This window comes from Berghia stephanieae, chromosome 2 (genome assembly GCF_034508935.2).
Source record: "Berghia stephanieae isolate SIO BIC M18660-M18661 chromosome 2, UCSD_Bste_1.3, whole genome shotgun sequence".
Classification (NCBI taxonomy): Eukaryota; Metazoa; Mollusca; class Gastropoda; order Nudibranchia; family Aeolidiidae; genus Berghia; species Berghia stephanieae.
The window spans coordinates 121197077-121219313 of record NC_088361.1 but is presented as its reverse complement, the minus strand read 5'-3'; the positions used below and the strand labels follow the sequence as shown (position 1 = coordinate 121219313).

Here is a 22237-nt window from a genome sequence, read left to right as displayed (position 1 = left end):
CACAATCTGCTGTTATTGCTATAAATTCTATGATGGACTTGCTTTGTCCCTTTCATCACGTTGGGAGTTTTAAAAAATAGTGTGGGTGTGTTTCATGCAAGAAATATTGTAGAATAGATGGGACATAGAGCATTCTGATTTAAAAACAAAAAAAAAAAAAAAAAAATTGTTTGAAAAATTAGTGTGCTAATAGGCAGAGCCCATTTAGGTGAGCATGTTTAAAATGGGGGGGGGGGGGGGGGGGGGGGGGGGGGGGGGTGTATTAAAAATTATATTTTGTGTCCTAAGTGTACTTGTAGCCATTATCGTGCTTAAAACCAGAATGCTTTTAAACGGCAACCACTTTAAAATATATACCATTAAACTATGGTGCAGGATCATCATTAGGGAAAGAAAAAGCAATAAAAGCTTTATGTCAATTTATAATAAATAAAAGAAAACCAGTCACAAATACGAGGCTCCCTGTCAATGTATGTCAAGATTATATTGAGGCCCTAAAAAGGAATGATACTGAAAGAGATGAGGAAATTGCAGGCTTTTGGTCATTGGAATTAAAGAAATTAGACATTTGCTGCTGAATGTCAGAATTCATCATGTATCTTCCACTAGTTGGTGACGTCAAGCATGACATGATCTTCATGGCTTTGCTGGTAAAATCTGTACTAGGTCTTAAATTCTATCATTGTTGCTTTGCTTTACACAGATTGTGTTGGTAACACATTCCCCCCCCCCCCCCAATTTCTCTGGAATCGGGTTCTCTTTGATATCAGCAACAATTGTGTCAATGGGGACCCTATTGAATTCAACACACTCTCACTCTGGTTTCGATTAGATTTTTTGTTCTAAACATTATGACATGCATTACTCACTATCTGATATCATTGGCCAATAATCTCTTGTTCTCGTTTTCTATAATTCGGTAATTGTTTTCTCAATAAAATCAAAAAGTCCCTATTAGCATCTTCTGGTCATATGTTTGTCAATATATACAGTGCAACAGGCGTTCGTTGAAGACGCATGCGACAAATCCGTGGGTTCAACGAACAAGGACAGAATTCCCAAATTATGTCATTCAGATTGTCTTAGTAAATTTTTCATGGCATCCACGAACAGTTTAATGGTTTCAACTAAATAAACTGAAACTCAGGGCCAATGCACTGGCCACTGAGAGAGAGAGAGAGAGAGAGAGAGAGAGAGAGAGAGAGAGAGAGAGGAGAGAGAGATGGGGGGGGGGGGGGGGGGGGAGCATAACAGGTTGCGTTGTGCCATAGCTTTTGTGAACTTATAGCCAGAGACGAACCCCAAAATAAATTTTTTTAAATAAAAAAAGTCAAGTCAAGTCATAAAACAAGACAATAGTGAAAATAAATTTGATTGTCTTGGACAATGTCAATTTTCATTTTTTTTCCCACACAATTTACCCACAATCACAACTTCATAATCGGATTTTTTATCAATAATACATCTGTCAGTGACACACTAATATTATATTTTAAAAAACACAAAAAAATCTTCAAATAAACAACATCTGAAGAAAACAAAATTTAAATAAATTTTCAAAAAAAAAAATCATTAATAAAAATAACATTTCTGCAGATTTGGATTGAATCTGTATTTGTGGCAGTTCTGGTTTTATCCTAAAGATTTGCGACTAGTTGAGGCAAACTGACCTGCAAAACAGTTAATTAATCTGACAGGAGCCGGATGAATCACACCCATAAAAAATGTGAGCTTAATTTAAAATACATGGAAACATTACTGTAAGGGAAAAAAATTAAAATCACAGCAAATGATGTTTACAAATTGCAGCAAATTACTGATACAGTAAAAACCGGTTAAACCAAAAATGTCTCAACATAAAAAGAACGCTAAACAGAAAGGAATTCAAAATATTGTCATTTTTTCCTATTTACTTCTGTTACCCAAGTAAACAATAGCCACTTTGCTCAAACTATCCTTAAACCAAAAAGAAATTGTCAAATAACTGAAAGAGCTGAGAAAAAAAATTGCTGACAACTGAACAAAATTCTCGTTACAACTATTACAAAATGCTCTCTCTTATAACGATTCAACACCGCTCACACACCTCCGTTGGAACCCTCTTCACTTCATCACCAACTCCCCCCCCCCCCTCCCAACCTGCCAATACCTTATTCATTTGTCACCTCTCTCCTCCAACACTCACTTCCCCCTGCCAACCAATTCCACCCCGACCACACTGGTCCATTCTTACTTGATAGTGAGAACACAATGTGCTGGTTGAGAACAGTAATTTTGTAACTTCATAAAGATGACTTTGGAGTTATAACACTATTGCTCTCTTTAGCACCTTCTAACACAACGCTCATTTGTGTGCACATATACGTAAAAACAACTCCCCCCCCCCCCCCCCCCACAGCACACACACACACACATTGGCTCACACAAACACAATTACACTACTTCAACCACGTGAAATCACAAAAGTTGAACAATTTGATACGATGCATTGTATATGACAGTGGGAGAATGATAGAAGACGGGATAATATTATCCCTTGAAAATCATGACAACTTTTGAGGTATACCTAAACTGAAATATGTTTAAACCGAAATAGAATTGAATTTATTGTATTTGATAATTGTATAAAAATATATCTAAAATATAATTACAAATTACACTGAACATAATCGACAAAAAATATAAAATCCCATATTTTTCAATCGTTGGTCTCTACTTTTATTTATCAAATCTATACTATGCAGACCTACCTACTAATAATGGAAAAAAAAAAAACACATAATTTTCAGAGGTAATTAATATTAGACATTGTATCTACCTATAAAAATGACCAAATTGTCCGTAATGGATGAAAATAATGCTTTAAACTCCTTTGTATCCATGCTCTGACACCAGAACTTCGTTTTCAAGAAGTTTTATTGAATTAAAATAACTTTACACTGTTCTCAAATTGAAGTCATAGTACTACGAAATTTTTGTAATGGCAGGTAGGTTTGCTAGTGACAACATATTAAACAAGACCTTGGATGTAACAAAATCTGTATTTCAATTACCCTTGCATCCAAGGTTCACTGAATGTGAGTAACAAAAGTAAGGAAGCAAACAGATTACCATTGGCTTCATCTACTACGGTTACTATTTCCATGATCCGAAACATTATTTTCTGACACACCATTGGTTTCTATAGGCGGAACACCTTTCAACATGTTTTCTATTGCCATACGCCTGTATTGTGGTCTGAAAAGTAGTGCGATGACAATGTAGTATAACAAACCAAGAAAGTTTGCTCCTAGATTGGGATCTAAAAAAAAAAGAAATAGAACAATAAAATTGTTTTAATGATTGTGAAAAAAGAAAAGGGAAAAAAGGCAAATAGAAAAAAAAAAAGATTATTTATCTTTGTGACAATTTTTTAAAATTCACACGTGTTCGCATTAGATAACTTTCTTTTTTTTTTTTTTTTTTCTTGATTGTTTTATACCCTTACAATATCAGAGTAAATATTCAAATATCCCAGTTTGCTCAAACACGTAAATGTATGAAATTATATTAACACTTTTCACTCATCACCAAAATATTCTTTAATACAAAACGTTCGTTTAAAAAAAGATGGGATATTCCAAATTCATGGGCAAAATATAAATCCCCCCCCCCCCCCCAAAAAAAATATATTAAAATAAAAAAATTTAATTTAAAAAAATCAAACAAATATATAAATAAATAAGTATATAAAATGCAGTAGGTGACTACTCACATGTCCAATCTTGAGGGTCAAACTCCCCATCCTTTGGACAGGCCTGAGGCAAAGTAAGGTCATGTGCAGACAGGTCTCGAGTAGTATACTGGGCTACCATCATCATAATAATACCTTGGATTTGCCTGGGAGTTGAAAACAGTGATACCAATTAAAGGACAGGGCAGTTATATTCACTAATCTTAACAACAAAGAAAGAAAAAACTTCACAAAACTGATTTAGATCTTGAATCTTTAAAAATAGCACGACAAAGTGACAATGTTTTGCAAGGTCATAGACAGCCAAGTGAAATTATCCCTCGTTGACATTCAAGAAAATAAGAGAAAGTTTATGGTTCCCCACTCAAGAATGAACTCTCACTTGTACTCTCTCATACCGTCAACTTTGAGACAGTGGAATAGCCTCAGATTGAGCAAATCACAAGTTTGTGGAATTCTTAAAATGTTGTGAGTTACAAACTAACAAGGAGAAAAAGAAGAAGAAGAAGAAGAAGAAGAAGAAGAAGAAGAAGAAGAAGAAGAAGAAGAAGAAGAAGAAGAAGAAGAAGAAGAGGAGGAGGAGGAGAAGGAGGAGGAGGAGGAAGAACAAGAAGTTACTGTGAAATGAATTGGATCGTAAGACTACCCAAAAACTACTTCATACAGATCTGAAATAAGTCACCTATCAATTAAAGAGGGACCAGAAAATAAACAAACAATTAGGAATAGCTCTCTATATCATAGTATTATTTGTATTAAATGTAAGTTGTCTATAAGATACAAAAGTGTGTTTAGATCTCCACAATAATCTAAGACTAGGCGTTTCATAAATTAATACTATCATTTATAATTTGGGGATCACACACTTCATACAATTTCACATGGATATAACAACAATTTAAAAGATTGCCTTTATGAGGTCCATTTGACCAGTAGGTACTAGGTTCAAATCCTGCTCGCAGTGCAAAGCTGATCCTATGAGTTATGAGCGTTATCTCTGTCCAAAATATTGAAATATCGTCTTCCTTCATAAAGGTTCAAGTTTTATTTTACAATATGTTTTTTTTTTTTTTTTTTTTAAAAAGGGTATTACTGTCCTTGCAACAAATTTAGGTCATTTCAGCACCATAAAAAGGAAAAAAACAGGATAGTAAAAGAATTCTAGATTTATGATTGAAAGCACTCGAAAAAAAAAGTAAGACAAAGGGGAATGGTTTAAAAAGAGAACAGATGTAAATTCTAAGAGCATTTTATCGGTGTAGCTACTTAGATTGAGATCACCTTAAAGGCTCATCCAGACTCAAGCACAGGATCCCAACAAGAGGAATACACTCAAATGGTTCCAAACCATTATATATTTAAAACAAAAAATGTGACAGTACAAACCAGAGAGATGATTTACAAAGAAAAAAAAATACCGTCTCCGAAAACTACAACTTTACATTTGACTGTTTCCCTCCAATCCAATGACTCTGACTCTAAGCAATCCTATTCCAAGACAAGGACAAAAAGCAAACTCAGAAAACAGATATAGGGGGCATAGATAACACAGGACAAGATAGGACACCAGGGGGGAAAACGTCATCAAAAGTGGGTAGGGAGAGGTTGAGCGCCATCATTTTATTCTTTATGCAACCAGGGACGCTGTGCGATTTAATCTCTATTTTAATGACTGATTGAGCTCAATTAACCTTGATTTGTGGATGGAAAATAGAAAAAAGGCCAGGTTTATGATGATAAACTAAATTAGACATATTAAACTACACTTTTACTTGTACATTTTAGGCTTGGCTCCATTGATCGGGTTTATATTAATTAAAAAAAAAAAACTTTTTAAATGTCCTACATTCCACAATGCCAGGAAATACTGGGTTTCCTCAAATCATCTCTTAACAGGACATGGCAGAACTGCATCAAATATGTGCAGATGGAAACTTGGGAACAGTGATGCCTGGAAATGTCAGGCAGCTCCAGAGACCCGTGATCACATCGTTCTCCATTGTCCAGTTACTAAACTTGCAGGTGGATATGAAACAGTTCTTACGGCGGAGGAAGACTTCCAAAGCTGGGTGCAAAGTGGTTTGCAATATTTATTTCATATTATATCTAGGTCAAATTGTCTTACCCTGAAATAAAAATAAGACCAGTGCTAGTAGCTTCTGCCACGGGGTAAGTGACTTCAACTGCAAGTTCAAGAGCAATAGGGTAGACAGCAAAACCAAATCCGCCAAATAAACCTGCTGTGATAGCAACGAGGACTTCTTGATCTCGTAGTCTGGCTGCCTGCAATATATATAATGATGTAATTTGAATAAGGTTGTCCATAAATAATATATGGGGCGAGATGGCCGAGAACATTAGACATTCTACTTAAAATTAAAAAAAAAATTAATGATAATAAAAATAATTAAAAAAAATAAATAAATAAATAAATAATAATAATAATAATAATAATAATAATAATAATAATAATAATAATAATAATAATAATTAATAATAACAATAATATAATAAATAATAATAATAATAATAATAATAATAATAATAATAATAATAATCAAATCGACCAAAAATAAATCAGTACTATATAGAAGAAAAAAAACAAAAACGTTTTAAATACTTACATTAATACTTAAGTCACATATTTTTAAAAAGTCAAGTTAATATTTGAACAAATGCTAGAAATGCCAAAAACAGAAAAAAAGTCTGTCACAGAGAATTGCATTATCTATAGCGTATGCAGCCAACAGGTCTGATGATGGAAGGAGGGACAACTCGCCATTATTACTTGCTTTTAGCAGATCATTCACAATCTTCAAGAGAGTGACTCAACTGTGATTTTCATGCTTAGCTAACTGAATTGTTTGATTAGATTATTTGCATTTATGCGGATCTTAAACAGCTTTAGAGTTGTTACTTTTTCCAGGCATTTAGAGAGAAAAGCCAGACTGAATACAGGATGGTAATTTTTCAGATTTTCTGAGTAAAAGTTAAGTTGTTTTTTTTTAAAAGAAGAATGACGACACCTTTTTTTTTTTTTTTGTAGCAATCTGGTACAAAGCCAGACTAAAATTAGGGCGTTATGGTCTCGGTAATAGATTTCAAAAATAGTCAAACCAATAAGAGATTAGTCAAGGGGACAGTATTTTGGGTGGTAAGGTTAGAAAGACTCCTCTCATTCCTACAGAAACTATATCTTTAAAAATACTAAAATGTTGGGGTGAAGCACAGTCCCAATGCCCTATTTAGTGGTGAGGCTAGAATGATTGCCATCACTTCTACAAAAGGTACATCTTTAAAAATATTTGAGGGCAAATTTGGAGGTCTGGCACAATCCAGAATGCAATGGTTGAATTGAATAACGGAATAATGGTCTTATTTGTTTCTTATATTCTTCACTTTATTTGAGAAGCATTCCATCTGAGAAAGCTGTTGGAAGGTTCTTTACAAGGATGTCTCTTGGTAGCAGCATTGCATCAATTGCATTCTTCATTTCCTTCACTGTATGAAAAAGAGCAAGTGTGCTCTTTCTTGTGGGAATTTCATAAATACAGTAAGTTCTCCATTCCTTTGATATTGTCTCCATCATGGTGGTAACTTGATGTTTATATGACTGTTGATCTGTACCGGTGTGATATCCTCCATATGCATTCCATAGCTCTACATCAGTCCATCAGCTGGTGAGGTCACGGTTGTTGGCATCTTTTTATTTTTTGGGTGCTGCAATGCTGACACCTGGATTATCTTGGTCTATATTCAATATAGACCCTAAAGACAAATTTTCTTTTCGGATGAATTAAGGGAATTTTAAAATTGTATTTATTTTAATATTTATAAAAACAATTTTAGTATATTCAAACAGACTAGCAGGTCTAACTGATTTCAAAAACATTACAAGCAATACAATATCTTTTTCATTTATTTTTTAAAAACAATTATCAGCTTTAGAATATACAGTATCAAGTAAAACAAGGTAATTGGGGGAAGTGTGGCTTAGCAATATGGTCATTTTATCTGAAAGGTAGAGAGCTCAACTTCGTGCTGCCTGTGTTTCCTTGAACAAATCACGTCATTCTAGCTCACTTGGAGGCGCTGCACTGCAGTTAATTCAGTCTTCCCTTGGAATAGACGCTAAAGACAAATTTCCCCTTGGGGATGAAAAAAGGGAATTGTGTTTGACGTTTTTGAAATTTTTGACATGTTTGTTTTGAAAAGCACTATCTTTCTGAAAACACTGAAATTACTCTATGGAATTGATAAATTGATAAAAAATAAAGGTTTCTAAATAAATCATATCTGATGTGCTTCATTGGAGAGTGATCATTGTATCTTCCCGTCTTACCTGGACAAATGCAATTCCAAAGAAATTACTAACACAAAAGCCTATTTTGGTGACTTCTGAAAACTTTTTGGTCTTGTCACATATAATTCCTGCCACAACAGCTCCAACAATGCCAAAAATTATCATCAAAGCACCGCATAATCCGGCGAAACCCTGGAAAAGAAATTGATGGGTTAGAACTAAAAAGTTATAGCAACATCCTCTCTACAACGACATGGAGTCCAAGTCCCAATTTTTTCTCTGCTCCATTGTTCACCTGAGGGTGGTGATCTTGAAGTTATTCTCCTCAGCATAGAGAGAAAGACAATTCCACAATTGCCTCAGGCAATGTCTCAAGTAAGGTAGATTAAGGTCAGACATGGCATATGCATTATCAATTACTACAGCCATACACCATCTCCTTGAGACTATTGAGGTCTTTTCCTAAAACATAAAAAAATGAGATCTATGATATGAAATTGGGTCCCTAAATTGGGAATAGGACATAAGAAACGTCAAGCATGTGTATCTAAAAATCTACTCAATTTTTTCAAACAATTTTTCAGTATTACTAATAACTCATTATCTTTGAGGAATTGTCCAAATTTGGGGCAAAACGCTGAAAAATAAATATTTTAGAGCCAAATGTACAAATGTACCCCACAGTGCAGGAATAGGGTTAACCAAAATCTCGAGGGAGTCAGTAAATACTCTAATGCTGCCTTGAATTCTTAAATAACCCCTCCCTCTCCCCCTATTTCAGCTTAATTTATATCTTTTCGATTTCGGTTTACATTTCATCTCCTCTTCTCTATCTCCCCCTTCCTCTCTCTCTCCTTCCCTTGCACACACACACACACACACAACACACACACACACACACACACACACACATACACTTTTTTAACCACTAATGTTTTCTTATCTTACACTCTTTTTCTCATTTACTAACAATTATGCAAATGTAATATATTTCCTTTTCTTATCTATGTTTACCTGAAGAAGGCTAAATGCGAAAGCATCGTTTACTGTGTTGTATCTTTTACATGAGTCATTCTTTTTTCATTTTTACTCCCTTATTTACTCTCTAAGTACTTTAACCCCCCACCCCATCCCCCCTGCTATTTTTGGTTGCTAGCAAGGCTATAACGACATTTTTTGCTGATCCTGACGATGTTATTATAGAGATGTTGCATTGTATTTTGTATTTTGCACATAATGTCACATTAATAGTATTTCTTACTGACAAAAACAAATAGAAATATTGAAATGAATAATAGAAAAAAAAAAAACTAAACAAAACTGTCCATCTATAACACTTACATTAGAATAATTCCATGGACAAAGAATCTGCTCCAGGAAGGTAGAAAATGAAGTAAACAAGGCAAGGCCACCACCCATAGCCAATGTCAAAAACCAAAAGTTTTTGTTCTTTTTAAGCTGGAGAAAGAAAAAAAAAAAATAACAACAAGTTATGAATGCTTCAAAGCTTTATCATATATATATATATATATAAACATAATAATTCAACATAAACATTGACGATAAGTTATATAAATTTCAAGTTTAAAAATGCAACTATCAGTGACACATTCAAAACGAGAGTTGACTTTCTCTCAGAGAGCCACCCTTTCCAAAGCTTAGTAATACCGAGTCTTTTTCTCCACCAATAAGATGTAAGATATCACAGCAAAGGGCGTGTCTTTATCTATCTCAGAGAAAGCATGACTGTTTCCACAATTTCATGGTTCAACCAATAATGAACTTTAAAAACTGTAAACAAGTCGGCTAGGTTTTTCCCTGACAACCTTACAAATGAATGATTCTGATTGGTCAACGCTCATCACATGCGCTGTGGCTGTAGGCCATAATGCTCGGGCGATGCTTCATGACGTCAGCATGCGTGTGTTACATACGTGTGTGTTTGTGCAATTTTGATACCACATGCTTTTATATCTGTGTCTAGCTGTATTGGGTAATGATTGAGGTGGGGGTCCTCCTTTGTCCCTCTTTAATTATTCATGAAATTATAGGATATGCTAAGACTTAATAGGACAACAGTTGCCTAATCTTACACTTACAGAGATTGTTGTAGGATAAACATTTAATTTTAAGTACAAAAGCAGAATAATAGATAGAGCCTTCAACAATTAATGAACTGTAACTAAAAAATGAAATGGATAGATAAACAGACAGACAGACAAACCTATTAATGGATAAATAGATATGTAGATAGATAGATAGATAGATAGACAGACAGACAGACAGACAGACAGACATATAGATAGATAGATGGATTGGTGGATGGATGGATGGATGGATGGGTAGATAGATAGGTGGATAGATAGATAGATAGGTAGATGAAGGGGAGAGAGAGACAAACAGAGAGAGGGAGAGAGAGAGAGAGAGAGAGAGAGAGAGAGAGAGAGAGAGAGAGAGAGAGAGAGAGAGAGAGAGAGAGAGAGAGAGATGTTCGTTTTGTCGTGCTTTCTTTGTATACTGAAAGAAAGGGGGGAGGGGGGTTCTTTTTAGACAATGAACAATGTGGTGGAACGCTAAGGAAAACTTGAGAGATTCAATAACATGTTTTCATGTAAGTCACTACACAATAAGCCCCACCCCCCTCCTCCAGCCGTCATCCGACCGCAAAAGGAAACAAAGCAAAGATTTATTTGACCAGCCCATTTCTTTAATTGCAATCTCATTGGTCAATATGTTTCCAGTTGATTGACTATGACTTACTTTGTAACAAAATGCTTTCTTTAAACTATCCCTACAATTCTTTGCTCCGCCGCCATCCCTTTCTTCATGTCTACCTCACTCTCTCCGTCTCCCCTTTGTTTCTTTCACACATACAAACACACACACACACACACACACACACACACACACACACACATACACTTATACAGGTTTCAATCTTTATTATATTTCCCTCGCGTCCTCTTAACACAAGCAGTCTCTCTCCCCTCCCCCTCTCGCTCCTCTTTTTCTCTATATATCTCTCTCTCTTTCTCTCTCTCTCTCTCTCATGTGTGTCTGTGTGTGTGTGCGTGTGTGTGTGTGTGTGTGTGTATTTTACTCTCTCATTCTCTCTCTTCCTCTCTAATCCTCTTTCCTGATAATTTTTTCCCTGCCCACCCGGCTTCACGTAGTTTCAAAACTGTACTTTCAAATTTCAACCTTCTTTAACTTTTGGCATTTTGAAATCGTATTTTCTCTATTAAATAAGACAAAAAATTCACATTAATAATTCTTATTTCATTGATTCTTTATTTAAATATCAAAAATTCTTGAAAAAGTGAGCAATTGTCGGCGTTTTTCCCCCAGTGTTTTATTTGTTTTAAGAACATCTTACATAATAATGAATAACTACAAAAGTAATAATTGAATTGTTTCAAAAATTTGTATGTACATTGGTAAATGTATAAGCTAAGCTCATGCCAAATTTCACTATTCTCGTCAAATTTTTGATGTCCGTATCTAAGGAGTTATCTTTGCCCATTAATTTAACTGTGCGTGAAAACGGTGCCTCACTTCAAAGTCGATTTTCTTAAAACTTGGTTTTCACACTCTCCCTACTTCAAACGGTCATATCTCGACAATAAATAATCAGAATTATATAAATTTGGTATCAAATTTTAAAGCATAAAATAAGCTGTGATTGGGTACCAAAAACCCAAAATTGAAAAATCCGACTTAATACCGTTTCGAGGCGGAGGGTCACATATATATATATATTATATATATATATATATATATATATATATATATTATATATATATATATATATATATAAGTGATTTCATGGAGGCTACTGCGATCAGAGTGCTTGAGTGACCAACTTTTAGGATTATGCATGTCTGTTGATGAGATTTGCTCCACATTTAATAAATATATTACTCCTATCTGTGATACAACTTTTATCCAATTGTGTTTCTTAATATTGGAGACAGCGTGGCTCAACGGTACGGTCTTTGCTTCGTGAATAAAGGGAATTTTATTTTATTTATTATTTATTTATAAAACTTTAACCCTGTCATCAGAGTTACGTTCCAACATGCATTCGTGGTTGCGTGCCACCCAACCTCTTATTCTCAGTTAGTTGAGATTGCACAGAAGGCTTTTTCGCTCTGGGTCCAGCAGTTGCAAGTCTTTATAGCACTGTCTATCTTGAAATGTTTTTTTCTACAGCTACGTCAAAGGCATATGTAAGGGGTTAATTGTGTATCTAGCAATGATTTCGATCGTCATTACTGACTGTTCCTTGGGGTTGATCTGTCAGCCTTTGATCCCTCACATACCCATCATTATTAAAATATGGGATAATAGAAAAGCAAGTATTAGCTGTTAACATTGAAAAGTTGTGCAACATCAGCTACTGACTGTTTTGCATAAAATGTAAAAGCAGACAGGATCTCTCTTCCGGACTCAAGTTTTGGCATGATTTCAAGGGTAAAGGAATTGAAAACATAGTAAGTACAAAATAATTTCACAGACAAATTGTAAGCAATAGCAGACAACATGGCGATGTTCAATCAAGGTATGTTAGTGAAAGGGTTCTAAGAACTTGTGTTTTTATGATTAAGCCTGTAAAGTTTTATAAGTATGTTAACCATTCACGATATAATTGACAGATTGCAATGTAACTAAGCATGCATGTAGTTTGGTAAATGCTCCTTAAGCTGATGTTCTTGACTCTAACACATATATAAGGAAGAGTAATTTAGCATTTAAAATGTCACATTACTTTTACACATGTGTATATAAACATAATACAATCAAATAATGAAATGAAAATAATATTTTTTTCTCTTATGAAATACGTGGAGAGTACTCTGCTCCAGAATATATATGACTTTATGTTTTTGTTCTTTCTTAGTGACTTAAGACCAGGGCAGTAATTCCTTTTAGTAATGGAAGCGCTGCCCTTCTGACTCTTAACACACCCGATCACTCACATTTTTACAATGTTGCATTCACATTCAACAATGAAACTGTAACAATATTTGATTGGATGACATCCACAAAAAGATTTGATCTAAAAATACGAAGAAGAAAAAGTATTGTTACCTTTTTCAAACCAATGAAGAAAGGTTCTGATTGAGCAGCAGCACTTGGACTGGGCGGTGTAGGAGGAAGAGAACTATGCACACCAAGTGTTGAGAGAAGAACGCCAAGAATACTCCATGCAGTGCAAAACCATAACTGAAAGAGAAAAATTGTTAAATTATCTTAACACTGTGAATCATTAGACAACTAAAGTCAATTAGTCAACATGATAAGGAACCAGAAAATTTTCAAGTATCAACTTAAGGCTGACAAAAATTTCCAATCATTTGCAACTGAAGAACTAGAAGCAGCTGACAATGATGACATTGAGGTACAAAAATTTGAAGATCATTTCATTCCAAAAAGGAGCCTCATTCACAAGAGTGAAATCTGTCCAGCGGCTACAGTTTCTTGGAATAGTTTTTTTTAGTGCTGGTGCTATTTCATAAGAGAGCATATGAAGAAGACCGAAAGTTATACCATCCACACTGGATGCCTTTTTGGTTGTTAGGGTTGATAACATATTTTTAACCCCTTCCTCAGAAATGGTGATGTCGGGTACTTATGGGAAGAGTGTTTTGATGCTGCATAGAAGACATAAATACAGAACAGAAATGCTAAATTGGCTTTATATTTGCCTTTTGTGTATATTGTGTCTTCTTGTCTCAGGGGCGCAATATCAATTGGGTATTGTTTTCTATTTTTTATAAATTTCTATATGTTTTTGTTTGGTTCCTGGTAGACTTTCCAATTCTCACTACTTGCTTCTCTCGTTAAAGCCTAGTATATCTGTCCCAGTCTGCTGATGTGTTATCATTTCTAGCTTGAGACCAAGCTCATTGTTTCTTTTCAACAGTCGTTTGATTTGTATAGCGGCTAACTGTCCTGATAAAATCGGGAATATATAATAGTCAGTCCAAACATACAGCTGTTTTGGGTCATGACGGTATAGTGCATTAGATTGTCCCATTTTAGTCCTTTGAAAAGTAGGCTGCTATGGAAAAGTGTATATATTTATCCATGGCTGGTGGTATTTCTTGGAGCATAGTTTAGTTGGGACATATTCTGTCATCATTTTGTTGAGGTGGTCATTGATAGACGCCCAGATGTTTTCTGCTGTTGAGGTTTGGTTTAATAAGTCATTGCTGAAGAACAAACTTTTGGGTTTTTAAAAAAAAAAACTGAATAGTGTTATGAGATGTGGATATTTTGGATGCTTTCAATTTGCTGTCAATGATGACCATGTCATGATCACTAAGGTCTTGGTACGATTTCGCATTTGGTGATCAAATTTGGTCTGTTCAGGAGGAAACGGTCAAGCACTTTATCATTTCTGGTTGGGCCATGGACCACTTGGGACAGTCTGAGGTCATTTATCTTTTCGATGAATATGCTGTTTAGTAAGAAAGTATTTTGATGACCAGCAATCCGTTTGTTTTTGTTCCTAGTCAATGTCTGGCAGGTTAAATCAATCCACAATATATCTTTGAGTTGAGATTATCAAGAAACGTTATAATTACTATGTCATCCATTTAGTTCAGTGCCCATTTGTGTCCTATATACACGGCTCATAATGAGGGTATTCTTTTTTTAAAGTTTGGCTTCAATAAGCTGTTCCTTCAGGAAAATGCCACTGCATCCGCATATATATGGTGGAATTACTTTGTCTTCTGTGTGTCTTAACTGCATATTTTATCTTATTATTTGAAAGAAACTCAGTCTTGGAAAACAGAAAATACTGTTTGCCTTATTTAACAAATTACAATAATCCATTCCATACTTAAATAAGGTGACTTTTCTGATAAGAGATAAATTATTTATTTTTTAATTTGAGCATTTATATAGAGAAATATCCACTGACCATGCTTAAAGAGATTACAAGGGTCCCAGCCAACTGCAACATATAACATGTAGGATGAGACATGAAGCTTGTAAGGCGATGTTACATTTTGTTTTTTAAACTGGACAAGTTCTCATTTACACAGAGTACAGTGAGAGAATGTGGTAAAGAACCTTTTCCAATGACTAAATTTTGTGCTGCACAGAGCAGGACTCGAACCGGAGACCTATTGGTCTGAGACGGATATCATTATCATACAACAAGAATATGAAGCCATATTATGATAATTTCCTTTCAGAATCAATAAAGTATATCTTATCTTATCTTATATATATACCATATCATATTATGTGTTTAAACATAATTTTCATATAATTCAAGTCAAAAGAAAGTTTATATGGTCCACTTCTCTAGCATAAATGAAGTGCAAAATTCTTTCATTATTTACCATTTTCCCCATGTCATCTTTTGACTTGACCAAAGCAGGGGAGAGAACATTGGCGATCAATATTCCTAAAGGATTAGCTGCGAATAATGAAAATTGAAGACATAAAAAATCTTAATCGAATGATGTAGGCACTGTGCTTTAAAAGATAAAAAGGCATTCTAATTTTAAAAAGTGAGTGTAGTATGTATATATGTATATATATATATATATATATATATATATATATATATATATATATATATATATACTAGTGGAGATCCCACAGTATTTGTAGAGAAATATAGGCTATTACAATTACAAACAGGCACTCATCTAATTTATAAGTAACAACTGTATAGTGGAAATTAACTTAGATTGAAACAAATCTTTTGAGCCATCAACGATCAAAATTGGTCCGGTAATAAAGGCTGGAGGTGTGCACAAATTAAACTGGCAACGGGAGGTCAGATGGTGATTCCCAATATCAAATGACCTATTATTATGGGTACTATCATTATGCCCTAGCAGATGTTATAAATAACCATTTGAGTCAATGGGTGATAGAATTACCCTTAATTGAATAACGGTTTGCAAGTTACATGTGTACCAATCTGTAAAATGTAGTTTTATAATTTAAAAAAAAATCCCAGTAGTTCTGTGGTCGTTGGCAAAAAATTAACATGGGCTCTACAGAACAATTTTGACATTCAGAAATTTAGATATTACGAACAGGGCACTCATCTATTTTAATTACCATACTACTTTAAGGTGGAAATAAACATAGATTGAGACGAATCTGTGATTGTAAGGTGTTGATAATTTCCTGAAATCATTAGCCTAACCACTGAATATAATTGGTGCGGTTATGTGGTCTAGTGGTATGACACTCGCTTTCGGATCGGAAGGTCCTGGGTTCGAGCCTCGCGCTCGGCGCATAGTTGAGTCCTTGGAAAAGGCTCTTTACTCACCTTACTGAGGTGTAAAATGAGTACCTGGCCGTGAACAGCGCTGCCTTTGTCCGAAAAATTGTAAGATCGCCTAACAGGCGTCATGTGGTCCTACATGTTAAATGTTGCTGTTGTTCAGGGACCCTTTGTAAAGCGCTTTGAGCACATTTAGTGGATATTGCGCTATATCATTTTTAAAAATATAATTGGTCGACAATCTTGAAATTTAACTGGCTGTCATTTTTCCTGGATTATCATAAATTGATAATTTTTGTTTACTCCAGATCTATCATTGTACTTATTGATAAAATCATGGTGCCATGCATTGAACCAAATTTACTAGCAATAGCATCTGCCTTACCCATTGAACCAAGTGTAGTAGCAATAGCCCTCTGATCATCTCTAAACCAAAGACCAGCAGCTTTTGCAGGGGTAAACATGATAAATGTCTGACCAAGAGCAGCAATGGTCTGGCCAGTTAGCAGAAGAGGGAACCTGAAGCCATGAGGCATAAAACTGTAAACAGTCAAGTTTCTCAGCGCTGATCCTATAAGGTTAAGCCACCCAGCACATATAATCTGGGGTAAATAAACAAAAAAAATCGGTTAAAGTTGTACTTTGATATGTTGAAATTTCAAAGCAATGTTTTGATCTGTTTAATTTTTTATGTGCCACTACTGACTGTACGTGAAATAAACATGAAAATATGAGCGACATTCTGGCAGAATGAAAAAGGCATTGTAAATAATATTGATTGGTGAGCATGATGTCAGGATAATGAGCTAAATATTTATATTTATTCAATTTAGTGAATTTCTAATTTCATTAAACATGTTTAAAATTTACACCATTTCACAGAAATCTTACTAATGTACAGATTGTGCAGATGCTACATATCAAGGCTACACACATGTTTTGACTGTGGCAGCATTTGTAGCGATCTACTTATTTAGAAGGCTATAACAATTTTGTCTTTGATTTACGAAATATTCAACACAACATTACATGAGAATGAGCAGCCATTGTTTTGTTGTTTTTAAGAGTTTTACGGCGCTTGCAACACATTTAGGTTATATCAGCGCCAGTAAAAAGGAAGAAAATGGGATAGGAAAAAGTTCTAGAATTACAATTAAAGCACCCAAGAAAAGGTAAGACATAGGGGAACTGGGAACAAATAGGGATCAGATGTAGATTCCAAGAGCATACCACCAATGTACTTAGTTTGAGATCACCTATAAGTCTCATCCGGACACGAGCACAAAATCCAACAGAGAGGAATACACTCAAATGCTTACATTATATTCTAAAAATAACAAATATAATAATACATAAGAGAGATGATTTACAAGGAAAAAAAATCATCTCCCAAAACGATAACTATGCATTTGACTGTTTCCCTCCCAGCCAAGACTCCAACCAGGGCCAGGACAAAAGCAAGTAACCTCATTCCAAGACAAAGACAGAAAGCATGTTAGAAAACATATATAAGGGGATAGAAGACGCAGTATGGACCTCCCTGCCCACTATGGGAGGTCAGGATCCCCACCCAGTGAGCAACCATCAAATGACCATGCATTTATATGGAACTATCATGTGACCAAATAACCCTCAAACATCAAATATCAGACCTGCCTACTACTGCGAAAAATGAGCGATTTTTTTTGGTCCTAAATGGCAATTATATAAATAACTTTAATTCAATGAACTTCTTTAAAAACGAAGTTTTGTTGCCAGAGTTAGTATATAAAGGAATTTAAAGCATTAATTTAATGTATTAAAACAAAAATTTGCCATTTTTAATAGTAGTTATAATGTCTACGATGTTATTACCCCTAAAAACTATGATTTTTTTTTCAATTTCAAGAGGCAGGTCTGTGTTATTGATCAAAGGTACATAAGACATGTTCCTTCATAGCTTACAATTTATCACGTAATTTCAACAAATGCAGCATGCTCTTCAAAGGCAAACAGTTATTTGCATTATTACCTGCGCTCTTATGAATTATTTTTCTCAACCAAGATGCTCAAGTTGTGAAGTTTAGCAAATAACACAGAGAAATTGATTGTAAGTTACTCAATAGTACTGTTGATTGTGAAACTATTGGGTAATGTTGCTGGTCTTAACAGAGATATTTTTGCTTAGGAGTTAATTGAAAACAAAATTCAATAAAAAAAAGTTTTATGAAACTCTAAATCATTAAAATAATGTGGTGTACATTCCGATCAACCAGTTGAAATTATATCTAAACATTTCTTTATCTGACGGATCAATCAAGTAGCTGATTCGATTAAGCAGCATTCCAATTACCAGCATCATCTGTACTACAAATTGCTGAGGAACATCTTAACGCATATACTTACACTGGCCCTTAACCCCATGGTGTCCAACATCCATGAAGCAAAAAATCCTGAAGGTATGGAGGCTATTAAATATACCAAGGACAGATAGTTGACATCAGTGAGTGAAATATCAAAACATTTTGCCGTAATGTCTGTCACAGGAGCAAACATAATCCATATCTGAAGGTGAAAAAAATAAAAATAACACAAAATAAGATTGTTTTTGTTTGGCTCTTGTTATTCACAAAATATTTTTTTAATGGTAAGGCCATCACATGTGATGACGCTTTATGATTACTAATTTTTATATTTCGTCAAGTTTCTTTAATTCGGAATTACACAATCCTTCACAATTCTTTTTTCCAGATCCAAACACTTATTTTGAGATTAAGACATTACAATCTATGACTATATAATCCAAATACGAAAGGACTGACAATACACTGACCAACATCATCTATTTGCCTACTTTTGTTAAATACAATCGACTTCGACTCTAGTAGAGCACAAAAGACAACATGGGGTCTGTCATATCGCACAATTATCAATAATTTTTTCATCTGAAAAACAATCCCTTAAAAATAAATTTGAGCAACAGAATTTTACATTTTCTGATATCATTTTAAGTTCCATTTCCAAGTGTATTTTTGTACTTTTTTTTTTTACCTATCCTCTTGGGGCTTGATTAGCACAAAAGGGTGACATGGTGAAACGCCATCTTTCTCGGTTGGAGGTCATTTTTGTCATCTGCCCCCAATACCAACCACTAGCTTTCATGTCTCTTTCGATGCTCCTGCTCCAGGTCTCCAGCTGGCTCTTTCTTCTCATTCCCTGGGGGATCCACCTGAGGGCTATCCTGGGAATGACACTCGGATCCATTCTGAGGACATGTCCAGTCCATTTCCACCTTCTCCCCTTTACAGCTTCCGATACTGGTTCAATTTGTGTGCGTTTAGCCACTTCTTTCTTTGAAATTACTTTTGGCCAAAATATCCTCAGGATCCTTCTTAGGCATTTGTTTTGGAATGCATTTAGTTTGTTGGAGATTGTGCCTGTCAGTTTCCATGATTCAGACCCATAAAGGAGGACATATAGAACATTTGTTTTGAGGGTTTTTGTATGGGTAGTGAAAACAAAGACAGGACCTTTATCAGAAGAGAGAGAGAGAGAGAGAGAGAGAGAGAGAGAGAGAGAGAGAGAGAGAGAGAGAGAGAGAGAGAGAGAGAGAGAGAGAGAGAGAGAGAGAGAGCATTTGAGAAATGAAACGGACCAAATTTCAAACTACCAAACAGGTGATGATATCATATAATAATTGTTTCATTTGAGAGGCCTACCGAAAGCTCCTACAAAGGGCAAAGGGAAACAACTCGAATAATATTCCCTCAACTAACCCCAATAAACAATAAAACCTAGTACCTTTAACTAACCCTAATAGGAAAAACAAACACCCTAGCACCTTTGCTAAGACTTATGACTAACCCTAATAGAACAAAAATCCTCTGATCTCGAGCTAACCCTAATAGACAAAAACACTCTCGGGCTGCTTTGCACGCACTACCTTTCAATACTTCACAAATCAAAATGGAGGCCGAGAATCAAAACAATGGTCAAATTAGGAAATTTTAAACTTTCACAAATCTATCAAGGTTTGTTCTAGAGTTTTTTTAAAATGCTTCTACTTCTATATGATGATAAATTGAACAAAAAAAAAAAAAAACGTCTGACAAAAGATCAACGGTGAAAATACAAATTGAAAGAATACTGGGGATGTAGGAGCTTTTGGTAGGCCTTCCTTTCATTTGAGAAATGGACCAAATTTCAAACTACCAAACTGCTGATGATGATAGCATATAAATAACAATTGTATTATTTGAGAAATGGACAAAATTTCAAACTAATCAAACTATCGACAAACTGCTGTAAACAAGCCCTTTCGACTGATGACTTCAAAAAAAATCGCTCCCTCCCCTCCCCTCTAAAACCACTGTTACTGAAAATACGGTCATACTATCTTTAGTCTGAAGCTTTGGACTTTGGCCTTAATGGAAGAAGAAGTCGAGTCGTTATTAGTGTCTAAACGTCGAGTTGGTAACTCGTCGTCCATCAGTCAGTCAGGTGTAAAAATGACTCACCAGTGCGTTGGTGAAATTAATAACCATCAAAGTAAACAACAGGTACCATCTTCTTTTGTATGATATAAAACCTGTAGGATTCTTTAAATAATCATAATGCTTATCGATGACATTTTCGATAATTATAGTTTTGTCTGTATGATCATTAGGGTCATCTCCTCCTTCCCTTGCGTCCGCCATTTTGAAAGTGAAAGCACTATTATCGGATCATGTGACATCAAAAGAAGGTAGATCACGTGACTTAATCTAAAATTAGGCATCTCATCTCATCTCATGTAGTTCCATATCTGAAGCAGACGTCGGAGGTCATCTTCCGCCAAGCTGATCTATCTCTTGCCAATTCTATTAAAGCAGCGCCACCTTTCTCAGCTTCATCTGTCCAAGTTCTTATCTCTTTCAAATACGTTATTCTTTGTCTTCCTCTTATTCTTTTTCCATTCATCTTTCCAGTCAAGGCGAGTATTTCCAAACCAGGGTGGCGGATAATGTGTCCTAAAAATTCCATTTGGCGTTTGATGATTTTTGTTATCAGTGATCTTTTTCTGTTTGCCATTTCTAAAATTTCTTCATTTCTTTTCCTTTCCATCCATGACACCCTCATCATTCTTCTGTAAAACCACATTTCCACTGCCTCCAGTCTTTTAACCATGGTCTTGTTTATGGTCCAGCTCTCACAACCATATAGCAGCACAGACAGTACATAGCAATCCAGGACTTTGATTTTTGTTTTCATGCTAATATTCCTGTTTTTCATAATTGTATGCAGCTGGTTGAATGCATTCTTCGCCATACCTATTCTTTTCTTTATTTCACAATCTGATTTTCCATTGGATGTTACATTGAAGCCTAAATATTTGAAACATTCAACTTGTTGTATTGTTTGTCCTCTGCTTGTTATTACACAGGCTGGTGGGTTATTATTTTTAGATACCGTCATACATTCTGTTTTAGATATATTCAGTTCCAGTCCCATATTTTCACTACTCCTGACTACAACATCCAGTAATTCTTGTAGTTCATGTTCAGATTCTGCCAGTAGAACCGTATCATCTGCATACCTCAGATTTGTTACATTCTTTCCTCCAATACACACCCCTTCTTATGTTCGATATCTCTTAATATCATTTCACTATAGAGGTTGAATAAATCTGGAGACAAAACACACCCCTGCCTAACTCCTCTTCTAATAGGTGTAAAACTGCTTAGTTCGTTGTCAACACGCATTGCTGCTTCTTGTTCCCAGTACAAATTCCGTAATATTCTTAAATCTTTACCATCAATGTCCAAGGATGATAGAATTTTGAATAGTTTTTCGTGTTGTACTTTATCAAAGGCTTTTGAATAGTCGATGAAACACATATACAGATCTTTATTTACTTCAATACATCTTTCCATCAGCATTGATAATGTGAATATTCCATTTCTGGTACCCTTGTCCTCAACAA

General features: G+C 35.0%; 1 protein-coding gene across 1 annotated transcript; it reads right to left on the bottom strand.

Moving 5' to 3' along the window:
* Positions 1 to 248: 248 nt before the first annotated feature.
* Positions 249 to 21043, bottom strand: LOC144966456 (solute carrier family 49 member A3-like). The gene is made up of 10 exons (XM_078903001.1): positions 20793 to 21043; positions 18682 to 18840; positions 16682 to 16898; positions 15395 to 15471; positions 13128 to 13262; positions 9378 to 9494; positions 8076 to 8228; positions 5859 to 6016; positions 3755 to 3879; positions 249 to 3301 (listed from the first exon to the last, which is right to left on the bottom strand). The coding sequence occupies exons 1-10, from the start codon at positions 20970 to 20972 to the stop codon at positions 3120 to 3122; spliced, it is 1503 nt and encodes a 500-aa protein (XP_078759127.1). The 5' UTR covers positions 20973 to 21043; the 3' UTR covers positions 249 to 3119.
* Between the last annotated feature and the right edge of the window lie 1194 nt (positions 21044 to 22237).